This window comes from Branchiostoma lanceolatum, chromosome 19, assembly GCF_035083965.1.
Source record: "Branchiostoma lanceolatum isolate klBraLanc5 chromosome 19, klBraLanc5.hap2, whole genome shotgun sequence".
NCBI classification, from domain to species: Eukaryota; Metazoa; Chordata; class Leptocardii; order Amphioxiformes; family Branchiostomatidae; genus Branchiostoma; species Branchiostoma lanceolatum.
Genome location: NC_089740.1, coordinates 15,095,960 through 15,117,825, shown reverse-complemented (window position 1 = coordinate 15,117,825; position 21,866 = coordinate 15,095,960). Strand labels below are relative to the sequence as shown.

General features: G+C 39.7%; 1 protein-coding gene across 5 annotated transcripts in view; it reads right to left on the bottom strand.

Annotated features, from left to right (window-relative positions):
* The window catches only part of LOC136425471 (RNA-binding protein with multiple splicing 2-like), a 150,053-nt gene that overhangs the window by 25,037 nt on the left and 103,150 nt on the right, over positions 1–21,866 (bottom strand). For 4 of the 5 annotated variants that reach the window (XR_010754050.1, XM_066414354.1, XM_066414356.1 and 1 more), the window contains 5 exons: positions 16,029–16,106; positions 11,642–11,680; positions 8,813–8,830; positions 3,508–3,570; positions 228–372 (listed from right to left, as the gene is read on the bottom strand). Coding sequence is in view for 4 of the 5 variants with exons in the window: in XM_066414354.1 (XP_066270451.1) it covers positions 228–372; positions 3,508–3,570; positions 8,813–8,830; positions 11,642–11,680; positions 16,029–16,106 (343 nt within the window). In the remaining variant the exon portion in view is untranslated. The remainder of the gene's footprint in view (positions 1–227; positions 373–3,507; positions 3,571–8,812; positions 8,831–11,641; positions 11,681–16,028; positions 16,107–21,866) is intronic. The other variant, XM_066414355.1, reaches the window with a different exon arrangement.

Here is a 21,866-nt window from a genome sequence, read left to right as displayed (position 1 = left end):
CGAAGCTCCCTCATACACGGGGCCGCCGGCTTTGCGTCACCATCCAAAATGACGAATGCATTCCCTTACAACGTGTCCGAGCTGTAGTTGACCCCTAGGCTCGAACTCGGGCCCTAGGATCCACGGAATTTTATCCAGATGGCCAAGCAGCCAGGTTGCGTCCCCACAGGGACATGTTTACTTCATACAAAAAAAACAACAACAAATAAACAAAAAGCGGTACTCACAAGGCTCCCTGGCGAAGTGTGGTCCGATTGCGGGAATGCCGACCTGCGGGGTCGTGGAGTTCTGCTTCGGCTTCTGAACCTTTGTGTTGGCTTTGGCGAACTCTAACCTCAGCGTCTGGGGCATGTCAGGGTCAAAACGAACTCCCTGGACAACAAGAAAACAGATATATAAATGAGATATCAAACCCAAAAGTTGCACTGCAGTACCATAGCAATCTGCTAGGTGGCCCAAAATCTAATCCTTTTGAGGGCTTAAGAAGACCTACTCACATACTAAGTATGAAGACAATCCATTCAGGCATTCTTGAGTTATCGTGTTCACACACACACACACACACACACACACACACACACACACACACACACACACACACACACACACACACACACACACACATGGACACACACACAAACACTGACGAAAACATAACCTTCTCAGCGAAGGTAACGTTAAAATTAGTATGGTAAACTTAGGCGTTGAATGGCCATGAGGCTATGCCAGCGACGCGATTGAGAGGTCACAGTTTTGATTCCTGGCTAGTCATTGTGTCCTTGGAAAAGGCACTTAACACTTTCTTCACTCCATCCAGGTGTATAAATGGGTACCTGACTTCAGTTGGGGAGGTAAAAGACAGTCGAAGGAGAGGATTTTAAAAAGAATTGGCTTAAAAGTCTTTTGCTCAACTGTAAAGTATGCATGTTTCAATGCAAATCAGAAAATATAACACAAAAAAATTACCCTACTGTAGTAGGATCACATTTAGTTAAAAGGATTTTGTGGGCCATTGACTTAATGCCCACTATCGCTTGATTTGAAAGGAATGTATTGATTTTTGTGGGTTATTGCAGCACAGATACAGGTACAATCTGCCTCAACCCTGCATAAAACACTCCAGTCTATATCAAACCACTTTCTAATCAGATCCTTGCCAGGCTGGGGGCAAAGATGGACATTAAATGACATGAGCAATTTTCTTGTAAACCTTTATCTTTGTTGGACAGGTCTCAAACTAAATTGTACTCTACATATTTGTATACTTTAAATCCATTTAATATTGCGGTCGGTACTTTTAGCAGTTGGGGGAAAGGGAGTAGTTCGTAGCATTCAATTTTTGCGGTGGAAGTTCTTGCCTCTGCAGGAAAAAATCATTTCTGCATGCCGCATGGTTAGGCCACACCAATTTAATTTCTTGGTTAACAGATTTTTTATTTTTTGCTTTAGCAAAAGGGCATCATGAAAACAGAAGGCTGGGGTGAAAACTTGCACCTGCCCTGTTCACTCCCTGAAACTGTGTGCACCAAAGTACAAACTTTCCTCTGAGATTCTGTTTTCATGTTGATTTTCCAATCTAGCATTTTTTTTTAAATTCCGTCAACCAAGAAATTAAATTGGTGTGGCCTTACCATTTGCAACAAATCAAGAATTACTGTACATTTCTTTGAATAGGACTGGTCGAAAGTTAACAAATTGCATATTTCAGTGACGTGCAGTGTCCCATAAAAAATATCCTTTTTTTTACAAATCCTTATAGAAGATGTGGCAAAATCCTGTGGGTATGCTCCATAAAATCCAGGTGTTGAGAAGTACAAAGCCATCATCACACCAATATTTCCCTGCGGGCAGCTAAGGACGCCTTGCAAGCATTCCGTCAAGTCGTCAAGGTCTGTATTGAACTTCTTTATCTAAACACAAGCCTGCGGTTTTAGCAGCATCTCGAATTCCCGACACCGAAATCAAGATACGCGAGACCCTCGTTAAAAAGACTCCGCAAACCGCGCCCGATTGATTGTTGCCGTGGCAACGGTTTCCGCCTCGACCCCAAATTTGTAACGACAGGAGAAATCTGCCCCCATCAGCGCTTTTCCGTCTCCGTGGGGATCGCCATGGCAACAATTATGTTTGAGTGACGACGCCCCGAGGACAGGTCCAGATTGATCAAGCGTTTCCCCCGGTGGTAGTAACCGTCCATCAAAACGCTGAGAGTCGCGTTAGGCCGGGATTACGGTAACGCACACCTAGGGGAAGTCTTTCTGGCGGCTGTATTGATTTTTTTTACATATCCTGTTGCAGGTTATGCTACATTTCCTCACAGCAGGTGTTGAACCTTGCGCCAACACAGAAAGTATCATCATTTTTTCACCGAAACTGAAAAATTGCAAAGCAACACTCCTTTCAGTTATGATTCCTCCTTCAGTTATCAACACTCTTTCAATCACCAGTCATTCTGCCAACTGTAGTGGTTTTTTGTACATCTCCTGATGCCAGTAACGGCACATTTCCTAACAGCAGGTGTTGAACCTTGTGCTAACACAGAAATTATCATCATTTTCTCACTGCAACTCACGATTACAAAGTAAGGTTCCTCACTGTTGTAATATCTCCATGAATCATCGAATCTTTCAGGTTATCGCACACGACCTCATGGAAAATTATCGGTTTGAGGCAGTCATTTTCTCACTTCAACCCAAGATTACATAACGACAATCCTCTCCGTTATAATTTCTCCATTTAGGCTGGGATTACGATAATCCACACCTACAGGAAGTCGCTCTTTCGACTGTATTGATTTTTTTGTGCGTTTCCTGTCGCAGGTGCTCAGCCTTATGTTCAGAGGGAAATCATCATCATTCTCTCACTGCAACTCTACAATTGCACAACAACACGCCTTTCAGTCATAATCTATCCATCAATTTTTCTCAACTGCAAGCTTACATCCCCTTTGGCAGGTTATGGCAAACTTTCTTGAAGGTGTTTGAAGGCTTTGCACGTCATAACTTCCACATTTTGTGTGGAGTGGCTTCTCATGATGAAAGGTCAAAGATGAGCTTGTAAGTCAACTCCTACTCTGGACACCAACTCATGGACACTCTAGTGTCGGGCGACCCCGACGGACCTACATAGACCAACTTGCTGGGGACCTTGGGGTGAGGGCCGAAGATCTAGAGCACTTAATGGCGGACCGTAGCGACTGGAGGAAGAGGGTTGACTTAGTCCGGGCAACCCGCCCGACATGATGATGATGATGGCTTCTCATAGCAAGCTACATTTTGTAGCTTTCACTACCTTGGGGATAAGGAGCTTGAAACAGTCATTTTCTCACTGCTGCCAACTCTAAGATTGCAAAACCGCACTCTTCTCACTTCTGATCCTTCCAATATCAATATGCAAATATTTTACTAATCATCATAAATTTGCATAGAATTACCACATATTTACATAAGCCTAACCTTGAGTGCCTAATTAGCATCTGATTACCATTAATTTGCATAAAAGCCTCACCTGAAGTGCCTGCTTAGCGGCCTCCGCACCAGCCCTTGACTCGAATGTCACGAATCCCACCGGCTGTAGAGCAAAAACACAATATCACCAATCAATAACCAATAATCAATCAATACTTCTGCGCTGATTGCGCAGGGAAATCGTGTTTGGCGTGTCGTGCGAATCTCGGATGACGTTAGGTGGCCTCGCATGTGCACGCTGGTGACTGTACGGCCACAACCCAACTCCCCCCGCCTTACACAATCAAACAGTCCGACGGTAGGCAAACTAATGATCAGTTCGGACTGCTAGATTCCAAAATGGGGGTGTTCTACTAGATGTATAGCGTGGCCGAACTTGGATGGCGGATGAGGTGGCGGTACAGTGGAATGTACTCGATGGTTGGGTGCGCGTCGTCTGATTGGGTGATTGTCGCTTGATTGACAGGGTGCAGTGTTGTCTCAACTTTCGCAAGCTGACCTGATTTTTCGCTGCTGTATAACGTGCTGATCGACCTACAGTTTACGCAGAGGACCGCCATTTTGTTGTCCTTGAAGTGACCTTGGCGCTGTGATTACTTGTGTGGAGTGGGACATGGAAAAAACTGAATAGCATGCTTCTAGTTTTTCGGGATACTTTTCCGAACACTGATTGACAAGATTGTAATGTTTGGGTGCAAAGTTGTCCCTTTCCTGCCGTATTTGGGCGTGTTTCGGGGCGACACATACACGTACACTGGTGACACTTTGTGTTAGTTGCCATTCAAACGGTCTGATGCAAGCAATACTTCTTCCAGGAATAGAGATAGAAGTAGAAGAAAGAGGGAAAGAGAGAAAGCGAAAGAAGGGGAGGTGGGAGGAGAGAAAAAGATGGAAAGGGCCTGGGGAGGGAGAGAGAGAAGGAGAGAGATAGAGGGGAAGGGAGTGAGGGAGAGAGAAATATAAAGAGAGGGGGAGGGAGAGTGAGGGAGAGAGATAGCGAGAGAGGGGGAATGAGAGAGAAGAAGAGCACAGGTTAGAAGGCCTTGGTTGTGACACTATATAAGACCTTTAAAGTTACAAAGATTATAATTCTGTTTTGAGGATCAATTGCTTAGGTACAGAGTTTAAGACAGTTTTTTGGTTTTCACATCAGACAGTTTGGATGGCAACGGAATGACAGTAGTGACGGGGGAGGGGGGCAGCAGGCCCCTTTGCGCTGGTGACTTGACAATGTGTTTCGACATGGCCATGGAGTGGCTACGTTTGGGGCTGTGTTTATAACATGGCATGGGTGCCGGTTGTTCGGTGGTCGCCTCTCCGTTGGAGCCATGGAGAAAGGCCGGAAAAGAAGAAAAATACTTTTTTTCTTTTCCCCGTGAGGTAATCGGGAGTTTGCAGTCATCATTTGATGACTATGACATGCGTCTCCAATTTTGGTTGGTTAAAGATGCATCCCGGGCCATCTTATTTTTCAGTTCTCTAGTCTAGAAAAATAACCGCTAAATTGCTACCTTGATACACACAGTTTCAAGGAGTAGATATAGCACAATTCAAGGTCTCCTCCCATTATGCAGTCTTGTTTGACATTTTGCTGCATTTTTTTCCCCAAAAGTCGTGTTTTAACCTTTAGAATTTGCTGCAGTTTTTCCCAAAGTCCTGTTTTGACCTTTGACACTTGACTTTGACTTTTGAACTTTGACAACTGCATTTTTTTCACAAAATGGCTGAGAACCAAGACTATCTAATTTGATTTCCCTGAACCTCAAAATGACTGCAGCGGCCATCTTGGATCCATCCAACCAACCAATATGGCGTCACACGCAAACACCCTATTCGACCTTCATGCGACCTCCATGGTTCCAACTCGGAGACAAAATGGTGGCGCGGTGATCCTTCTAGTTGTCTCCCATGAGCCTTTGGGTGCAAGGTGTTGGATGACGAGACTGGACGAGAACTCGTTAGCAAACCTCGTTAGCGCTTAACGAATCCGCTCGGAAGCCCTGTACGCAATCGTCCTTCTCTCAGCTTGCAGAGGAAAAATCTGGTTATTTTCATGAATCTTAATTAACTAAAAACAAAACATCTACAATATTTCAATGATCTGTGTGTCATTATTTTGTGGATTTCTTCTTATTTCTTAATTTCTTAATTCTTAACTAAAAACACAACTTCTAACATAATGGAATAATTTGTGTTGTTCTTTTGAAGATTTCTCTAAATATATAGATGTAAGTCACAACCTTCTCCAAAAAGCCCCCTAGCAGCCTTGATGTGTACTACAGCAGTTGTGTGAACAGTCAAGTGCTTCTCGCTTCCCTTTTACCAGTGTCAAAGAAAATTTCTTTTCTGTACATGTGTAAAACGGAAACTAAACATTCTTCAATAAGAAAACCTTTCTGATCAGCATTGGCTGGCGCTCTTTGAAAAATTCATTGGCCAAGTCAGATCTAAAAATACTGCTCCAAAGGGATTGTGACCATAAAAAACTAATTAATCCTGGAATATATCTTATAATCAAAGCTACGGGGAAAGAGAACACTATCATTGCATCTACAACTCCTTGAAATGGGCCCCAGATTTCCTTTGGTCACCGCATAATTCACTGGTGGAAGGTTATTATAACTGCAATTCAATTTTCTTTCCACTAACTTTAGCATCAATTCCCAGTGCCAGTAATAATAACATCACTTTGTAATGGCCAGTAACACTTTTCATGTGCTCTCTGTGTTATTTGAAGTCCTGATGTCAAAGGAATACATAACTAAGATCTAGGGAATGTGCAAAAAATAATTATGTCCGTCCTAATTCTGAAATCAAATAAAAGTAAATCTTGTCCCTTCCAGAAAATGAGAACTGTACATCAACCTCGTTGTACCAGCCTGAAACTGGGTATTCATAAAGTAAAGACCATCCTGAGCAAATTCCTAGCCAAGGTATTACAGTGCAGGGTTTGACATGCTTTTTAGGCCATGTTTGCACTTCTAACTACAGGTCAAACTGGAGTTGTGAAGTTATTTCTGAATCTGATGCCTATAATTTTGCATAAGTCCAAAGCAGTATTCAGTTATACAGAAGATTACAGGATCATTATGATGACACTTGGTCAGGGCTCTAGACAGCGCCCGTCATTCAACAGAATTTTTCAGCATATGACGGAATGACTTTAAAACCATTTCGTCAACCTAATGATGGAGAAAATAGTGTGTACATATTGCTGAAGAAGACACTTCAGAGTGATTCGGTCGAAATTCGGGTCTGTGAAATTTTTTCAATAGGAGAACAGTTTATTTCTTATCATGTATTTTACCAACTCGGATGAACTTTTATGCTGAGGCCACACCAATTTAATTTCTTGGTTAACAGATTTTTATTTTCATTTTCCAAAAAAAAAGAAATTTTTAGAAAAAAAAAGATTATGAAAACAGAAGGCTGGCCTGCATGGTTTTCATGATTTTTTTTCTAAAATTTTTTTTTTTTTTGGAAAATAAAAATCCGTTAACCAAGAAATTAAATTGGTGTGGCCTGACATATAAAAGACATGTTGAGATATAAAAATGTCCAAATTTGAATAAAATGATGGAAATTTGTTCACATTATCATGACATCATGACAGAAAAAAGATTCTTTGCAGGATCTTCAGGAAGAGGATTTCGAGCCCTCCTTAGTCCTCAGTCAACCCTGGACCCATCGACAAGTAAACGTGCATGTTCGTACTGATTATCATCCCCCAGGCTTCACGCCTCCCTCCCCTTCATCTGATGGGAACACATCATTCCTCTCCTCCAAGATCAATACAACTCCTTAGGAGGAAACAGATGACATCGCTTTCTTCTCTCTTTAATCAATAGGAAAATGGCCCGTCCAAAACAGAATCAAATCATGAAAATATTCATAGATTTTTATGAATTTGCCAAATTGGAGAGAGTTGATTTAGATGTTGATGATTGTCCCCTTTTTTTGTGCAGAAAATACTCATTCGGTGTTTTTGTCAGAATAAGTAAAATAAGTAAAATCTCCTTAATCAATAAGAAAATGGCCCATCAAAAAAAGAATCAAATTATTAAACTATTGATAGCTTTTCTTTTTAATTTGTTCTCCAGTTTGGTTGATTTTGCATGCATCTTGATATTTGTCTCCTTTGTCCAGAAATATTTTTTCACCTTCTTTTTCAAGTTTTTAGCTATTTCCCTTTTAAAACAATTCTTTTACAACGCAAGGTTGAACGTGCATCGCTTGCAAGGAGAGCCACAACTGAGAACCATTTCCCATAACGAATTTCGCTCGTTTTCCAGACCCTGGGAGTAAATAAGCGAGGGAATTACCCCGAATCCCGTAAGCGGCACGGATCAAAATGGGGCTAAATTGAAGACCGAGAGTGAATACTGAAGTACCACTGGGCCAGGTCTCCTTCCTTTTCTCATTAGATCAATTTTAGCAGGGCACGGACATGTAAATCACCTGTTTTACATCATATAGAAAGAAAAAGGAGACTTAAACATCTCGATCTGTTAATTGAATTTTATATAAGGATTCCCTACATCTTACTAACATTTTGTTCTCTAGCCTTGTTTTTAAAATTGGAAAATGAACTTTAAAAAGACCATTCTGATCGGTTCAGTCACTGTGTGGTAACTTGAGATGTGAAGAGAACTTTCCAGACTTCTGGTTGGTTGTTTATTGACCAATCACTGTTCAATACACTGTGGTCTGAATTCAGTTTTGTCCAATCAGTGTGAAGATGACGAACAGCCAATCAAAAGATCCAACTTCTTGTGACTTAAGGCTACTGCAACAAAATTATTTGTTTCTTAGAGAAATTAAAGACTGAAAAATGACGGACTATGAAAGCCAAGAGTCTCTCATAAATTCCTCCTTGACACAGGTGCATGTTACTGTCTTAATTATAAATCTGCTAGAATGCATTATTCCCACACAAAAGTTATTACCTTTTTATGCAAGAAACAAGAAATTGTGTCGCGGTATCTTTACAAAACACATTCAACCTTCCTCGACATGAATGCAAAATTTATCCACCACCATTCCTTCTTTCATATTATCAAATCAACCTGTGATAAGTCTGTGATATTATTACGACGTGGAAATTACTTCCCCAAAATTAGAAGTGACATTCAACCCAAATTTCGTGAACTTTGTGTAGGTGCCAAAAATCACCCCAAATTAGTCTGTAATTTTTGTTCCTTGCAATTTGTGACATCACACCAGAAGGTGGTCCATGATTAGTGCCCCAATCACATCAGTGCGGCGTGATGGGCCCCAGGCGGGTGCCCCGTGTTATCACGATAAGGTGCCTGATTGTTTAGACTGCAAGATAAACAGGCACTTACTGAAGTGGCTTTCCCTCCCTGTAACCATGGTAGCATGTGGACAGGAAAAAACGGTTAGATATGGGATGGAATGCGATAACAAAGTAAGAACAAAGTTTACACGAACTTCTACATATCATCTTTCATACCATAAAATATATTCTGTGGAAAAAGTAGTAATTGAAGCACTGCATATCAAGTGTAAATGTACATTCCTGGCATAATTGTTTCTTGGTAAATCTTACCTGAACCATTGTAGAAATCTCAACCCTATTTTTTTTTATTCTCTTCCTTTAGAAGATTGACTCTTTTGAAGGTTAAAATCTTTTTGCAATGATAAAATTGTTCTGGAGACCTGTGGCACCGCACGCTAGCTGTGGATATGACGCGTTACCTGATCACGTGAGCTAGGGTTCAGAGTTCAGGCATCTAATTAATGCATTTGAGCTGTCGCCCGAGTGATCCCTATCGGACATCTGACGAAAATCATCACAAATCAATCAGTACTCAGTCTTATGAGTGTACGAAGCTTACTTTTGTTGAATATAGCATCTGCAATAATTCATTTTACATGCTAGCTGCAAGATCCTGTCATATTTTCACAGCAAAAGCTTTTATTGAGAAAGTTTGGCCGCACTTTGGGAAACTTTGTTTAATCGGTGCAAAGACCTCTGGGTAGGTCATCGGGAGTTCAAGCGACCTTTCAAGCTTCCATGAAAAATGTTCCGATGTCTTAAACCTGAAAAATATTCCCTTACAGAAATCTTCGGAATTTCATTATTGGAGACTGCTAAATCAGCAAGGTCTAATTGCCAACAACATGGTCTTGGTTACCATGGCGATGACGGGATTGTGTTACAAACAAGGCACAGGTGACTACAGTTCTGAAGGTCAAATGTCTGGAAGGTCGCTGTGGTTGTGGGGTTCAAGACTTTTGCAAGATCGAATGTCACAATCTTTGAGAAGATGAATGGGAATTTCAAGGAGTGGAGATTGAAACTTCTTGGCTCTCTTGACAACTCCTTGACAGACGGAGAAGTAAGACGAAACAAAATATTGGAATCATTTAAAAGACAAAGAAAATAACAAAAATGACCAAAAATTCCAGTCATACAAGCACTGTGCTATAATATGATTCTTCGTCCACCAATCAAGTCATTTTTGATAGATTTTCTAAATATCCGAAGCTTTTGATGAACCCACAAAACCTTTTGCAAAACTACAGAGAATACCATCTATGTCGTGACTGTGATATGTTGGATCCAATCTTCCTAGACCTGTAGCCAAACTATTGTTAACGTTTTTTCATTCTCAAACTGTAATTTTCTATATCAAAAACACATCTGCACTGGTTCAGCTACACCTTGATATCAAAAACATGTTCCGAATATTTTCCTGACACTTATTTTGACTTGTTGACGTTTCGGAGGAAACAAGTTTTCAGACACGTCAATCGGTTATGAACAAATACGGAAAACAGGAAACGTTTTTGATGATGCAGAGAAGGTCACGTCTAAAAACAAGTCGTCCGTTTACACTTCTACGCACTTGAGGAATTCTTCTATGAAGGCCGTGACTTAAGAAAGCGTAGCAGTGACCTTTCCCAAGGTTAAAGTGGCAAGGAAAGGTCACAATAAGGCACACGTCCTCTTAGATGTAGAGGAAACACTCTCTTCAAGATGTTGTTTTGATTTTGAGTTTCAAGAAAAAGTGGACAAGATGGCATAATAGGTATTGTTAATTTTTGGGCTTCCTGTTTTTCCAGAAGCTACAATTTCAACTGTCCAAGACAGTTTATTTCACACACTTAAACCTTATAAAAAATTCTGAAGAGACGCTGATAGAATCTTAATGCAGACGACTCGCACCAAAATCACTCGCGTACATCCCAAGATCCTACACCATATGCCGGAACCAATCACGCGTCAGATAATCCGGGATCATTTTCAGCGGAAATCCTTAATCCGATTTCCCTCAGCGTAAGCAGATTGTGGCAGATTCTGAGAGGGCTTAACGCTTAATCCTGTTTCACGCTACATTGGTTTCCATCACCGGGTACAAGAAACGGATCTGCTTATTTTTCTGGGCGGTTTGAGCCAAACAAAGCTGCTCCTTTTTCACACCGGATAGACATAAGCCACTTTGCGTTGTTCACAAGCTTCTTGTGAGTTTTCTAAGCAGTTTTTACACTTTTGTACCCAATTCTCAAATCGGATCATGGAAAAGCAAAATGCTATATGGCAAAGAAGCATTTAGGATTTAGGAAGTGCATCTGTATATATATATAAGGATTTGGTTCATGTACAAAAATCAAATCAGCTGCATAAGAAGATTTATAAAACTTTTTGATACACATCTGATTGTTTGATACAATAAGTCAGCCTTATATTTGCCATTGTAAGTTTAGATGCAAAATAACTTAGCTATACATTTGCCATGTTACATTTGCCAAGTTAAGATGTAAAATAACTTAACCAAACATCTCAGCAATTAAATGCAAGATTGAAAATTCTTGCATGAACAGTCAAAAAGTGAACAGAGCCTGTGTATGGCTCCTAACATCACATAACTGCAACAGACGTACATTCCATGATTTGAGAAGTTTTGCTTTTAGCCAAGGGCTCTACTTTTTACTTAGTTTTTAGTTTTCCTTCTTGTTAAATTCTTCCTTTCGACCAACTCTCCCACCAGCATATTTCAGCTTGTCTAGTTCAATGTCACAGTCATTCCTCAGGTTAGCGTTAGTCCCTCTAGCCACATCAACTCTAGTTCAGGCTCAAGTTTACAACCATGGGAACAAGCATTCATCATCATTCCGGATGCAGTTGCCACGGCGACAGAGTTACCCACCTGTTTTGTGGTGACCTTGAGAAGTGACCCCTCGTAGCCCTAAGGAACAAAATGGCGGAAGATTAATCATGGCGTATTCAGGCACAGATCAGCTAAGAACACGATTAGGGCAATGCACACAGAAAATCCATCAATTCACAACATCCAACTCTTGCCAACATTCCGTACACCCACAAAAGGTGGTTTTACGGATGACATCTTCTCCAGACTCCATATCTGAGGCCACACCAATTTAATTTCTTGGTTAACAGATTTTTATTTTGAAAAAAAAAAAAAAAAATTTTTTTTTTAAATTCACGAAAACTGTTTTCATGATTTTTTTTTCTAAATTTTTTATCTTTTTTTGAAAATAAAAATCTGTTAACTAAGAAATTAAATTGGTGTGGCCTGAGGTGACTTTTCTACAATTGTACTGATTGTAAGAACTTGAGAGTTATGCCTGCATGGGTCATTGCCAAGCCGGCCGGGCTGTTTGTAGGAACAAAAATAAAAGTGTATAATTATGAATAAATATATAAGTACACAGATCATGCTCATGATAAATTCATTTTGTGTGTTCTGTTGTCTTTTATATCATACTTTCTGTTCCCCCAAACTGACCATCCCCAGTTAGGAACTGACCCAGCTAGCATAACTCTTGCCAACAAACACAAAGTTTGTTTTTACGGATGACATATTCTGCACACCCCATATCTAAGGTGACATTTCTACAATTGTACTGATTGTAAGAACTTGAGAGTTATGCCTGCATGGGTCATTGCCAAGCCGGTCGGGCTGTTTGCAGGAACAAAAATAAAAGTGTATAATTATGAATAAATAAACAAGTACACAGATCATGCTCATGACAAATTCATTTTGTGTGTTCTGTTGTCTTATATATCATACTTTCTGTTCCCCCAAACTGACTTTCCCCAGTTTGGAACTGCATGACCCAGCTAGCATAACTCTTGCCAACAAACACAAAGTTGGTTTTTACGGATGACATCCTCTCCAGACCCCATATCTGAGGTGACTTTTCTACAATTGTACTGATTGTAAGAACTGCCCATCAAAGCCCAAGTTTGGAACTGACCCTAGCATAACTCTTGCCAACATTCCGTACAGCCACACACTAACAATGATATTCATTTTCTTGTTTCTCTGACATTTTAACTCAACAATCAAGCAAGATTTGAAAATGAAAACTGGGAGGAAAACTTGAAACTGATGATTATATCCAGCCCCGAAACTGTGTGCACCAACAAGATAACAGACTTTCCCCACACACTCTAGAGCTAGTATTTTCGTGTTTTGGGGGTAACTTGTAATTTGTGTTAATCTACCTGTTTTGGCCTCCCTTTGCAGTGATGAATATTAATAAAAGATGTTGATCTTTCAATTTAGCAAATAAGATATCTGAGAGCAAAATTAAGTTACATGACCTTGACTTGCAAGTAAAATGTCTCAAATATCAAGTTTGATCCTTGTACTTTCAGCTGAACTTGAACCCATGAACTTCACATCTCAAGTTAATTTATGATTACCACCTTGCCCTGTTATGAAGTATTCTCTCTGTTATTCCATGAAAGAAACGACCTCTGGAGACATTCGAGGTGTGATCGACCTTCAAACCAGCCAATAAAGGTCACTGAAGGTCAATCCGAAGATCCTTTCCTGCATTTACAACCATGATTAGCTGGATCTTTGACCTTCACGAAATCTGCGGGATTGACCTCGCGCCTTCCAGATACGAAAGGTCACATTATCATGGCCGCCAAGACGCCTTAGGTTGGCCATTATCTTTGCCAAATGATTGCCGCAGACTTGGCAGGTAAGTACAACAAGTTATGTTCAAGAGGGCATGCACATTATATTTATATATAATATTATATAAAATAGCATCTACAGCAAGAGGTCAAAGTCGGCGGTTGCATACTTAGTATTATTCACAGACATTGCACGTAAGGTTTTATCATATTGACTTTAAAAAACAGTCTGTTTTGAGTGGGTCCCGTTTATAATTATATCTAATTCAGGAAAGCTGGCCGCACTATATGCTTATAATGCTACAAGACCCATTTAACAAAATAATCAAGTTTGTACAACCAAAATAATGAAGAGACTATAAAACTTAATCGGCTTACTAAAATTACTTCCCATCCGGCAGAGAGCATTTTGCAATCATGTTACATTTTCATCAGGGCGATTAGATCAGCGCACCGCAATTATTCTTTATTCTTCTTCATTTCATTCTAAGACGAATACATCTAGTATCTGATGGGATTGCGCCAGAAAATCTAATAAATAATATCTGTTGCCTGAAATAGCATACTCCCCAGGAATTGAAGAACAACAATTAATTTGTTATGAAAACATTATTCTTTAGTCTTTCTCATTTCATTTCATTCTAAGACGAATTACATTCTATATCTGATGGCATCGCACCAGGGAAGCTATCAGTCCCTAAAATAGCATTGAATGAGAATTGAAGAACAATAAGTTCTAGTTCTACCTGTAGTTCATTGTGAAAACAAAATTTTGTTGTGTTTTTTTTTTCCACCAGTCTTTTTTAGCCTTTCTCATTTCATTCTAAGACGAATTACATTCTATATCTGATGGCATGGAACCAGGGAAGCTATCAGACCCTAAAATAGCATTCTCTCCAGGAATTGATGAACAATTAGTTCGTTATGGAAGCAAATTTAATGTGTTTTTTTCCACCAGTCTTCTTAAAGTTTATTCTTTTTAGTCTTTCTCATTTCATTCAAAGACAAATCACATTTCATATCTGATGGAATTAAGGCATTGAAGCTATCTGTTCCTAAAATAGCATTCTCTCCAGGAATTGAGTAACGACAATAAGTTCGTTATGAAAACGAATGGGGCTTTACCGGATTAATTAGTTTTAATTTGCAGAGTCGTAATCCTTTCATAGACTAAGTAAGACAAGTCTTTTATCGGGAATCTTTCCAACTCAATTAAGGCGGTTAGTCTGAAGAACACCCCTGTTGAACAAGTGGATTGGTCTACTTTCAACTGAAGTAATCTGGACTGTACCAAACTGGATGGGAAAAAAGGGGTTGACTGAATGAATGAAGTTCAACCAATATTAGATGAATGATGACTGAATGATATTAAACTCAAATCCCAGCAAGGAAGGAAGGAAGGAAAGAGAGAAAGAGAGAAGCGGAAAAAAAGAGAGGGCTGGGGTAAAAATTTGCACCTGACCCTGTTCACTCCCTGAAACTGTGTGCACATAAGTACAAACTTTCCTCTGAGATTCTGTTTTCATGTTGATTTTCCAATCTAGCATTCTTTCTTAAATTCCGTTAACCAAGAAATCAAATTGGTGTTGCCTGATAAAGACAAAGCAGCATCAGCAGGTAGGCTGGGATTTCTTGTTTGTTCCGAACACAGTTGTTAACGTGTGGAGTGTCTACGGCATAATGATCACATCTGTCATCATTAAAACTTAACTACAGCTCGCTGTGCACACATTATTATAGACAAGCGGTTAAGACTCATTGGTAGGGGCCCAACAAGGAGTCCTGGAAAAAGGGATGTTTTGCTTCAGATTAAGATTTTCAATTTGGGGGGAGTCTTAAAAGGCTATATCTTAAAAAGATAAGATACGAAAATTCAAGAAAATACCACCTGTAACGGTTCAGACTCATTGGTAGGAGCCCGAAAAGGAGTCCGAGAAAAAAGGATTTTCCACTTCTTTGATTTGCTTCTGAATAAGATTTTCCTTTTTGGGGGGAGTCTTAAAAGGCTATAACTTTTAAAAAATAAGATATGAAAATTAAAGAAAATACCTTATAAGATGTCATCCTTAAAATCATATTTGTGTTGTCTTGTGGTAATTTTTATGGTTATGGTGATATTTCATTAAAAGTCAGTTAGATTTTCCTGTTTCCAGGAATAATCATCTGTTGGGGAAGCAGCCCCCCCCAAAAAAAAATCTATAAAAAAAAAAGAAGAAAATTTCAAAAGACGAACATGAACAGATGTCATCCATAAAACCACCTTTGTGTGGTTATGTTACAACTTTCATTCATGGTTATAAAGACATTTCATCATGAGTAACTCAGACATTCAAAGTCTTTTGAAACATCTTTACAATATGTTAACTTTTCCAAAACGTTTTCGAAACTTTGTATCGGTTTTATAATCTTATCCAGGTGCTTGTTGTCACTGTCATTTGGCGAATCTTATTATTGTCTAACCTTCATCAACATATCATTTATAATATGTTAATTTTTCAACTATGCTCTTGCTTATATTAAGTTACTATCATCACAGTTAGTAAAGGCAACTAACGAAAATAGCTAGATAAATAGATAAGCCACATTATGGCCTTGCATTGAGCAAGATCGTTTAGAAAAATCAAAAATTTAAAAAATCTCACCTTGTATGCCCTGAAGAGAAGATACAGCTCCCTAGGCTTTGCGTCCATAGGCAGCCCACTAACAAATAATGTCCGCACCTAAACAAACAAACAAACAAACATGTAAATAATTGCCATGGAAATGATCAACATGTAAATAATCACTGCAGAAACTATGTAAGGTATAACAGGCTCCAGGGCCAATATCATCCACAGTTAATCTGCTTATAATTTGAATAACTTTCTCTTTAAAAATACATACTGTATTTACAAACAATTGCCATGGAAATGATGCAATAATAAACAATCTCCATGGAAACAATACACAGTGACTTTCAATCTAATCACTGTGGTGCACATATCATATGAAAATTCACGACTGTAAATCCGCAAAAAGTCTAGACTTATTAATAAGCAAATTCTATTGAACTCTTGTTTGTTCATTGCTCAGGTGTTTATTAATTAGTAACAAAAGACATTTTCTTGCCTTTATGGGTAAAGCACAGCCAGCAAAACAAAAATTAAGGAATATTTCCAAACAGAAACACATAAAACCATTCACGAAGATGTGTTTTCTTGTCAGAACCAACTGACCCCTCTCTAAAGCTTTACGAAATCTGACAGACGATGTGCTTGATTTCCGGACAAAACAAAGAAGTCTTAGCGAACTTTATTCCTTCTTTGTTTTCACCCCACAAACAAGGTTTATGCGAGTGATTGTCCTCAGTAGACTCATTTCTCTTCTTATGCAACTAGAGATCTCCGTGTGACAGACACGCAGAAACCTGAGACGACTCGCAAGATTCTATTAACGAGGAACAATGATTTGAGTGAATGATTTCAGACTAGTGCAGGTCAACATGCTGCAAGGTTTCCGGCTGGGTTTACAGAACAAAGTACAGAGGTGGGCAACTAAGGTTGCCTGGGCAGAAGTTAGAGTATTGTTTGTTTCTCATCGCATGGTCACATGGATTTTTACCTATCATCAGTATGCTAAGATTGTCTAATCTCCAAGCAGATCAAATGGTTGCTGGAAGACCGTATCCAACTGGCAGAAGAAGCTTGTATCATAATGGTAACCTAAGGACTCTTCCAGCAACCATCAGATCTGCTTGGAGATTAAATCTTAAAGATTGTCCCCCCAAAGTCCAAGCCAATCCAACAGATCTTTTCCTCAGCAAAGATACAGGTACCTTGTTCAGTTGGCACTAAAAAAAATCAGTCAAATCCAAACATGAATTGTTGGGAATACCCCAAAACAAAATCATTATCTGAAAGAGCCCAAACCCTATCATTCTAAACTTCTTCTGAAAGTCTTGACAGAAACCTTGAAGTAGAATTGAAGGATGTAAGACCCCCCAGGTGACACACAATTTACCTGCAAGTAAGACCCCCTAGGTGACCCACAAGGTTACCTGCCAAGAAAGACACCCTAGGTGACTCACAAGGTTACCTGCCGAGTAAGACCCCCTAGGTATCCTACGAGTTACCTACCGACTTTTCTGATGTAAGACCCCCTAGGTATCCTACAAGGTTACCTGCCGACTTTCCCCACCTGTGCGCTGATTCGATCTATTAAATTGCAGCCCAGAGACCCTTCCAGGGTTTACAGCAGAAATCATCACTTTTCTATCAAGAATACTGATGAACCATTGGGCCAATCCAATTCAGCTGCATGGTTCTCAGGTCCCAAAGGATACACAAATTTCTTTCCTTAGTTTCACAAAGTTGACCAAACACGTTCAAACCTTCTGTAACAGTGGGGTTCAAGCGACACCAAATGACCAGTCTAACTGGTCCAGACCTTTTAGCCTAGCGGTTAGTGCGTGTGGTTTGTGCGCTGGCGGCCCGGGTTCGATCCCCGGGAGCCAGGAGACTGAGCTACTCGCCCCTTTTGTTTCAGTAGTTCCCACACCAACCCCATGTGTGCCGCACAGGGATATCGAACTCGGAGATTCGAGGACGAATCTTAAAGAAAAGGGGAAGTAGTGGGGTCCAAGCACCACCAACGGACCCGTCTAACTGGAGTTTTTGAGAAACAGTCAATTTTTGATGGACCAAACAAAGGGACAGAAAATGATAGTTACAGGTACATGTACCTTTAAATTTCAATGTTATTCCGAAACCATTTTTGCCTTTTTGAGAATAACTTTTTCAGAACCAGTCGACAGCCTTGCTTTGGCCGACTTTAAAGCCCCTAAACAGGATTTTCCATGGACTGCAGAGTTTTACACGCCCTCATATACTCCCGTCGCAGCTCCGTAGAATGAAACAGTCGCCACCTTTATAGGGGTTCTGACTCCGAACCTTTAACAACCGGGAATTTCATTTAACGAAAAAGCATTTATCGGGAGTGACGCGGGTCGTAAAGACGACATAAAGTCAGCACTTTCCCGCCTTAAATCTGCGACCGACACAAAACCTTCGGAAGGCGTAGCCATGGCGACGAGGCGGTTACCATGGAAACGGGCCGGCAGGTGGAACTGCGACATTTACGACGTCGGGGTGGTAAAGTCGCGGATAAAGGCTGGACGTTTCGCAACAGTTGGGCCTCCCGATTTGTCAATTAACCGCGATCGGGTCTGGAATACTGATTTGGTTACGATGTAGCTGATCTATATGCCTGTGTTGTAACTAGCGAATTATAGGGTTGGCATGCAGCCCATGTGAGCATGATGTGTGGATTGTATAGACTACTAGAGATATGCACTAGACAACTGCAGTGAATATGAAAGAAAGTATGTCTCAAAAATATGAACACTCAGGGCTCAACAAGCTGCAACCTTTTCAGGCTGGAAAACTACTGTTTTGCAGGAAACAACAAAAAAAGTTTGTTTTTTACCTCAGTCTATGCCTGTATTTTAACTAGCAATTTATAGGTCTGGCATGCTGCCCATGCAAGCTGGTTCAGATGTGTGGATTGTATAGACTACTAGAGATATGCACTAGACAGTGAATATGAAAGAAAGTATGTCTCAAAAATATGAAAACTCAGGGCTCAATAACAAGGCTGGAAAACTAAAGAACAAGAAAAGTTTGTTTTTTTACCTCAGTCCATGCCTGTATTCTAACTATCAATTTATAGGTTTGGCTAAACTTTGGCATGTTGCCCATGCAAGCTGATTCAGATGTATGGATGGTTCAGACTGAGATAGACACTTGGGAGGAATGAAGAGAGGCAGGCAACAGAAAAATGGGAGGATAATATCAGAGAATGGACAGGCATGGCACTGAGAGAAACGCTAAGGAAAATACCGTAAAATCCCTATTTACGTACGCACTTTTTAAACTTTTCAAGTTGCAAGCAGGTGCTCCAGGCCGACGCCAAAGTCGGGGTGCGTACGTTAGGAGGGGTTCTTCCTCGGAAAAATCGTAAATCAGCATGAGAGTACGGTACATCTTCGTGCAAATGAAGCGTGGAATGCTACCACAGTAACCACACAATCAATCAGTAATAAAGAATAAATAATACATAGTTAATTGTTTGACATTTTCTACCCAGAAACATTTTCTCAGTAACCCTTTAAGTCAGGAAACATCATCGGAAGGATGATCATGTCAACCTCTAACTATCCACCGAAATGCTGGAGAGGGGGTGCGTACGTTTGGAGGGTTTTTCCCCTGAACGTCTCAACTCACTGAGTCAGGCCCGCAACCGTCCCCAAATCGGGGGTGCGTACGTTAGGAGGGGTGCGTATGTAATAGGAATTTTACGGTAGAAAACTGAGAAGGGTGGAGATAACTGGTTGTCAGATCTTGGACTTTAGTTTGGACTTAAAGGGATCTATGATAAGATGTAGACACTTAACTGCAGTGAATATGAAAGATAGTATAATGTGCCAAAAATATGACACCCCGGACTCAAGGTAACAACATGCAACCAGCAATTTGCAGAAAGCAAAAAGTATGAAAAAATTGCAACTTTTCCAGGCTGGAAAACATATACTTGCAGGAAATAACAACAAAAGCTGTTTTTCTTACCCAGTTGCTCTGGTTTTCTCTTTAACTTATTTTTCATCGTTCTGAGTGTAAAACCAGATATTACCAGACACGAGAACGCCTACATAACAATTTTATCAAGAAAGGAGCATGCAATAAAAATAGCCGTTAATGAAAGTTTATTGAAAATTCCTGCCCGTAGGCTAATTGCAAGTACATGTACATGTAACACAGAGTGGACGGACAGACAGTGATGAACAATATAACAAATGTCTACTCTAGTCTTAACTACTGCCACTAAGTTCTAACTCATCGGGTTTGGCTTCTTTTTGCAAGACAGTGGAAGACAAATGATCCCACTTTTTCTGTACTATGTGGGTTTTGTGATGTTAAGAGGAGAGTAGTTTTCTTTTCGTCTGAAAACGTGGAGAAATTAGGATGGAAAATGTTAGTCTCTTTAAACAGCTCATTTCTTTCGTCAATACTGAAAGATTGTAATTCCTCCTCAATACTGAACACATACATGACCCAGATCAGAATTATGCTGCGATATTTCACGCACTTCTACCTGTTCCATTTCCATACTCTCTTCTCTCCTGCCAATTTCTTGGTCCGACGAATCCGAGTTCCCACGGGAAATTTTAGCCCGGTTATGTTAATCGCTGCCTAATCAACCCTCAAGGAATTGTTTGGGTTTTCAAATTACCAATAAGGCCACACCAATTTAATTTCTTGGTTAACGGATTTTTATTTTCAAAAAAAAAAATTTAGAAAAAAATAATCATGAAAACAGAAGGCTGAGTTTTCATGATTTTTTTCTAAAAAAAATTTTTTTGGAAAATAAAGATCCGTTAACCAAGAAATTAAATTGGTGTGGCCTAAGGCCACACCAATTTAATTCCTTGGTTAACAGATTTTTTTGTAAAATTTTAGCACGAGGACATCATGAAAACAGAAGGCTGGGGTGAAAACTTGCAACTGACCTTGTTCACCCCCTGAAACTGTGTGCACCAAAGTACAGACTTTCCTCTGAGATTCTGTTTCCATGTTGATTTTCAAATCTAGCATTTTTTTCAAATTCTGTTAACCAAGAAATTCAATTGGTGTGGCCTAAGGGCTTCACTCCAACCAGAACAGGTACTGCGTTCTTCTCTCTAAATGACCCGAGTCATGATTTGATGCCACATTTGTCAAATGTGTGAGTAGAGACTTCATATTTTATTTATTACTTCCTCAAACGTACATAGGCAGGGAAATACACACATGATATACCCTGAATTGCGTAGGTTTGTTACAAAGAAACTTATACGTGCAGAATGTCAACAAACAAAAATACATAATATATTTACAACCACTAAGCATAGATCCGAACTCACAGGCTGATGGTAATGCTAGGAAATAGAGTCATTATAAAGTCTGACTGCATATGTAATTACTTCATATGTAATCCACACACCTTAGCGGTGGCAAGAATGGCTTTCTTGTTGCTTCAAAGACTTTTTAAAGGCAAATAACTCAGACCACACACCTTAGTGGTGGCAAGGTTTATTTTCAATCTTGCTTCAAAGATTTTTCTTAATCCTAAAGGCGGAAAAGAAAACAGCCTAAAGTCTGGGCAAATCTGTGGTGGTTTCACGTTCAAGGTTGTCTTACTTATCATTGATCTTCATCATGTTTTAAAATTCACTTCATTATAATGATGATTGAACATATTTGGAAATTATTTTGACAGTTGACATCACATACAGTCATAGATAATAAGCTCTTAGCTATTTCTTAGAAAAAAGTTTATTTTATTTTATTCGCATATGTTTTCAGAGTATTAGGCAGGAAGCGATTGCTTATTTGAAGCCTTCTACTCAAAACATACAAAAAAGCCTTCTACTCAAAACATACAAAAAAGAGAATAGAAAAATGTTC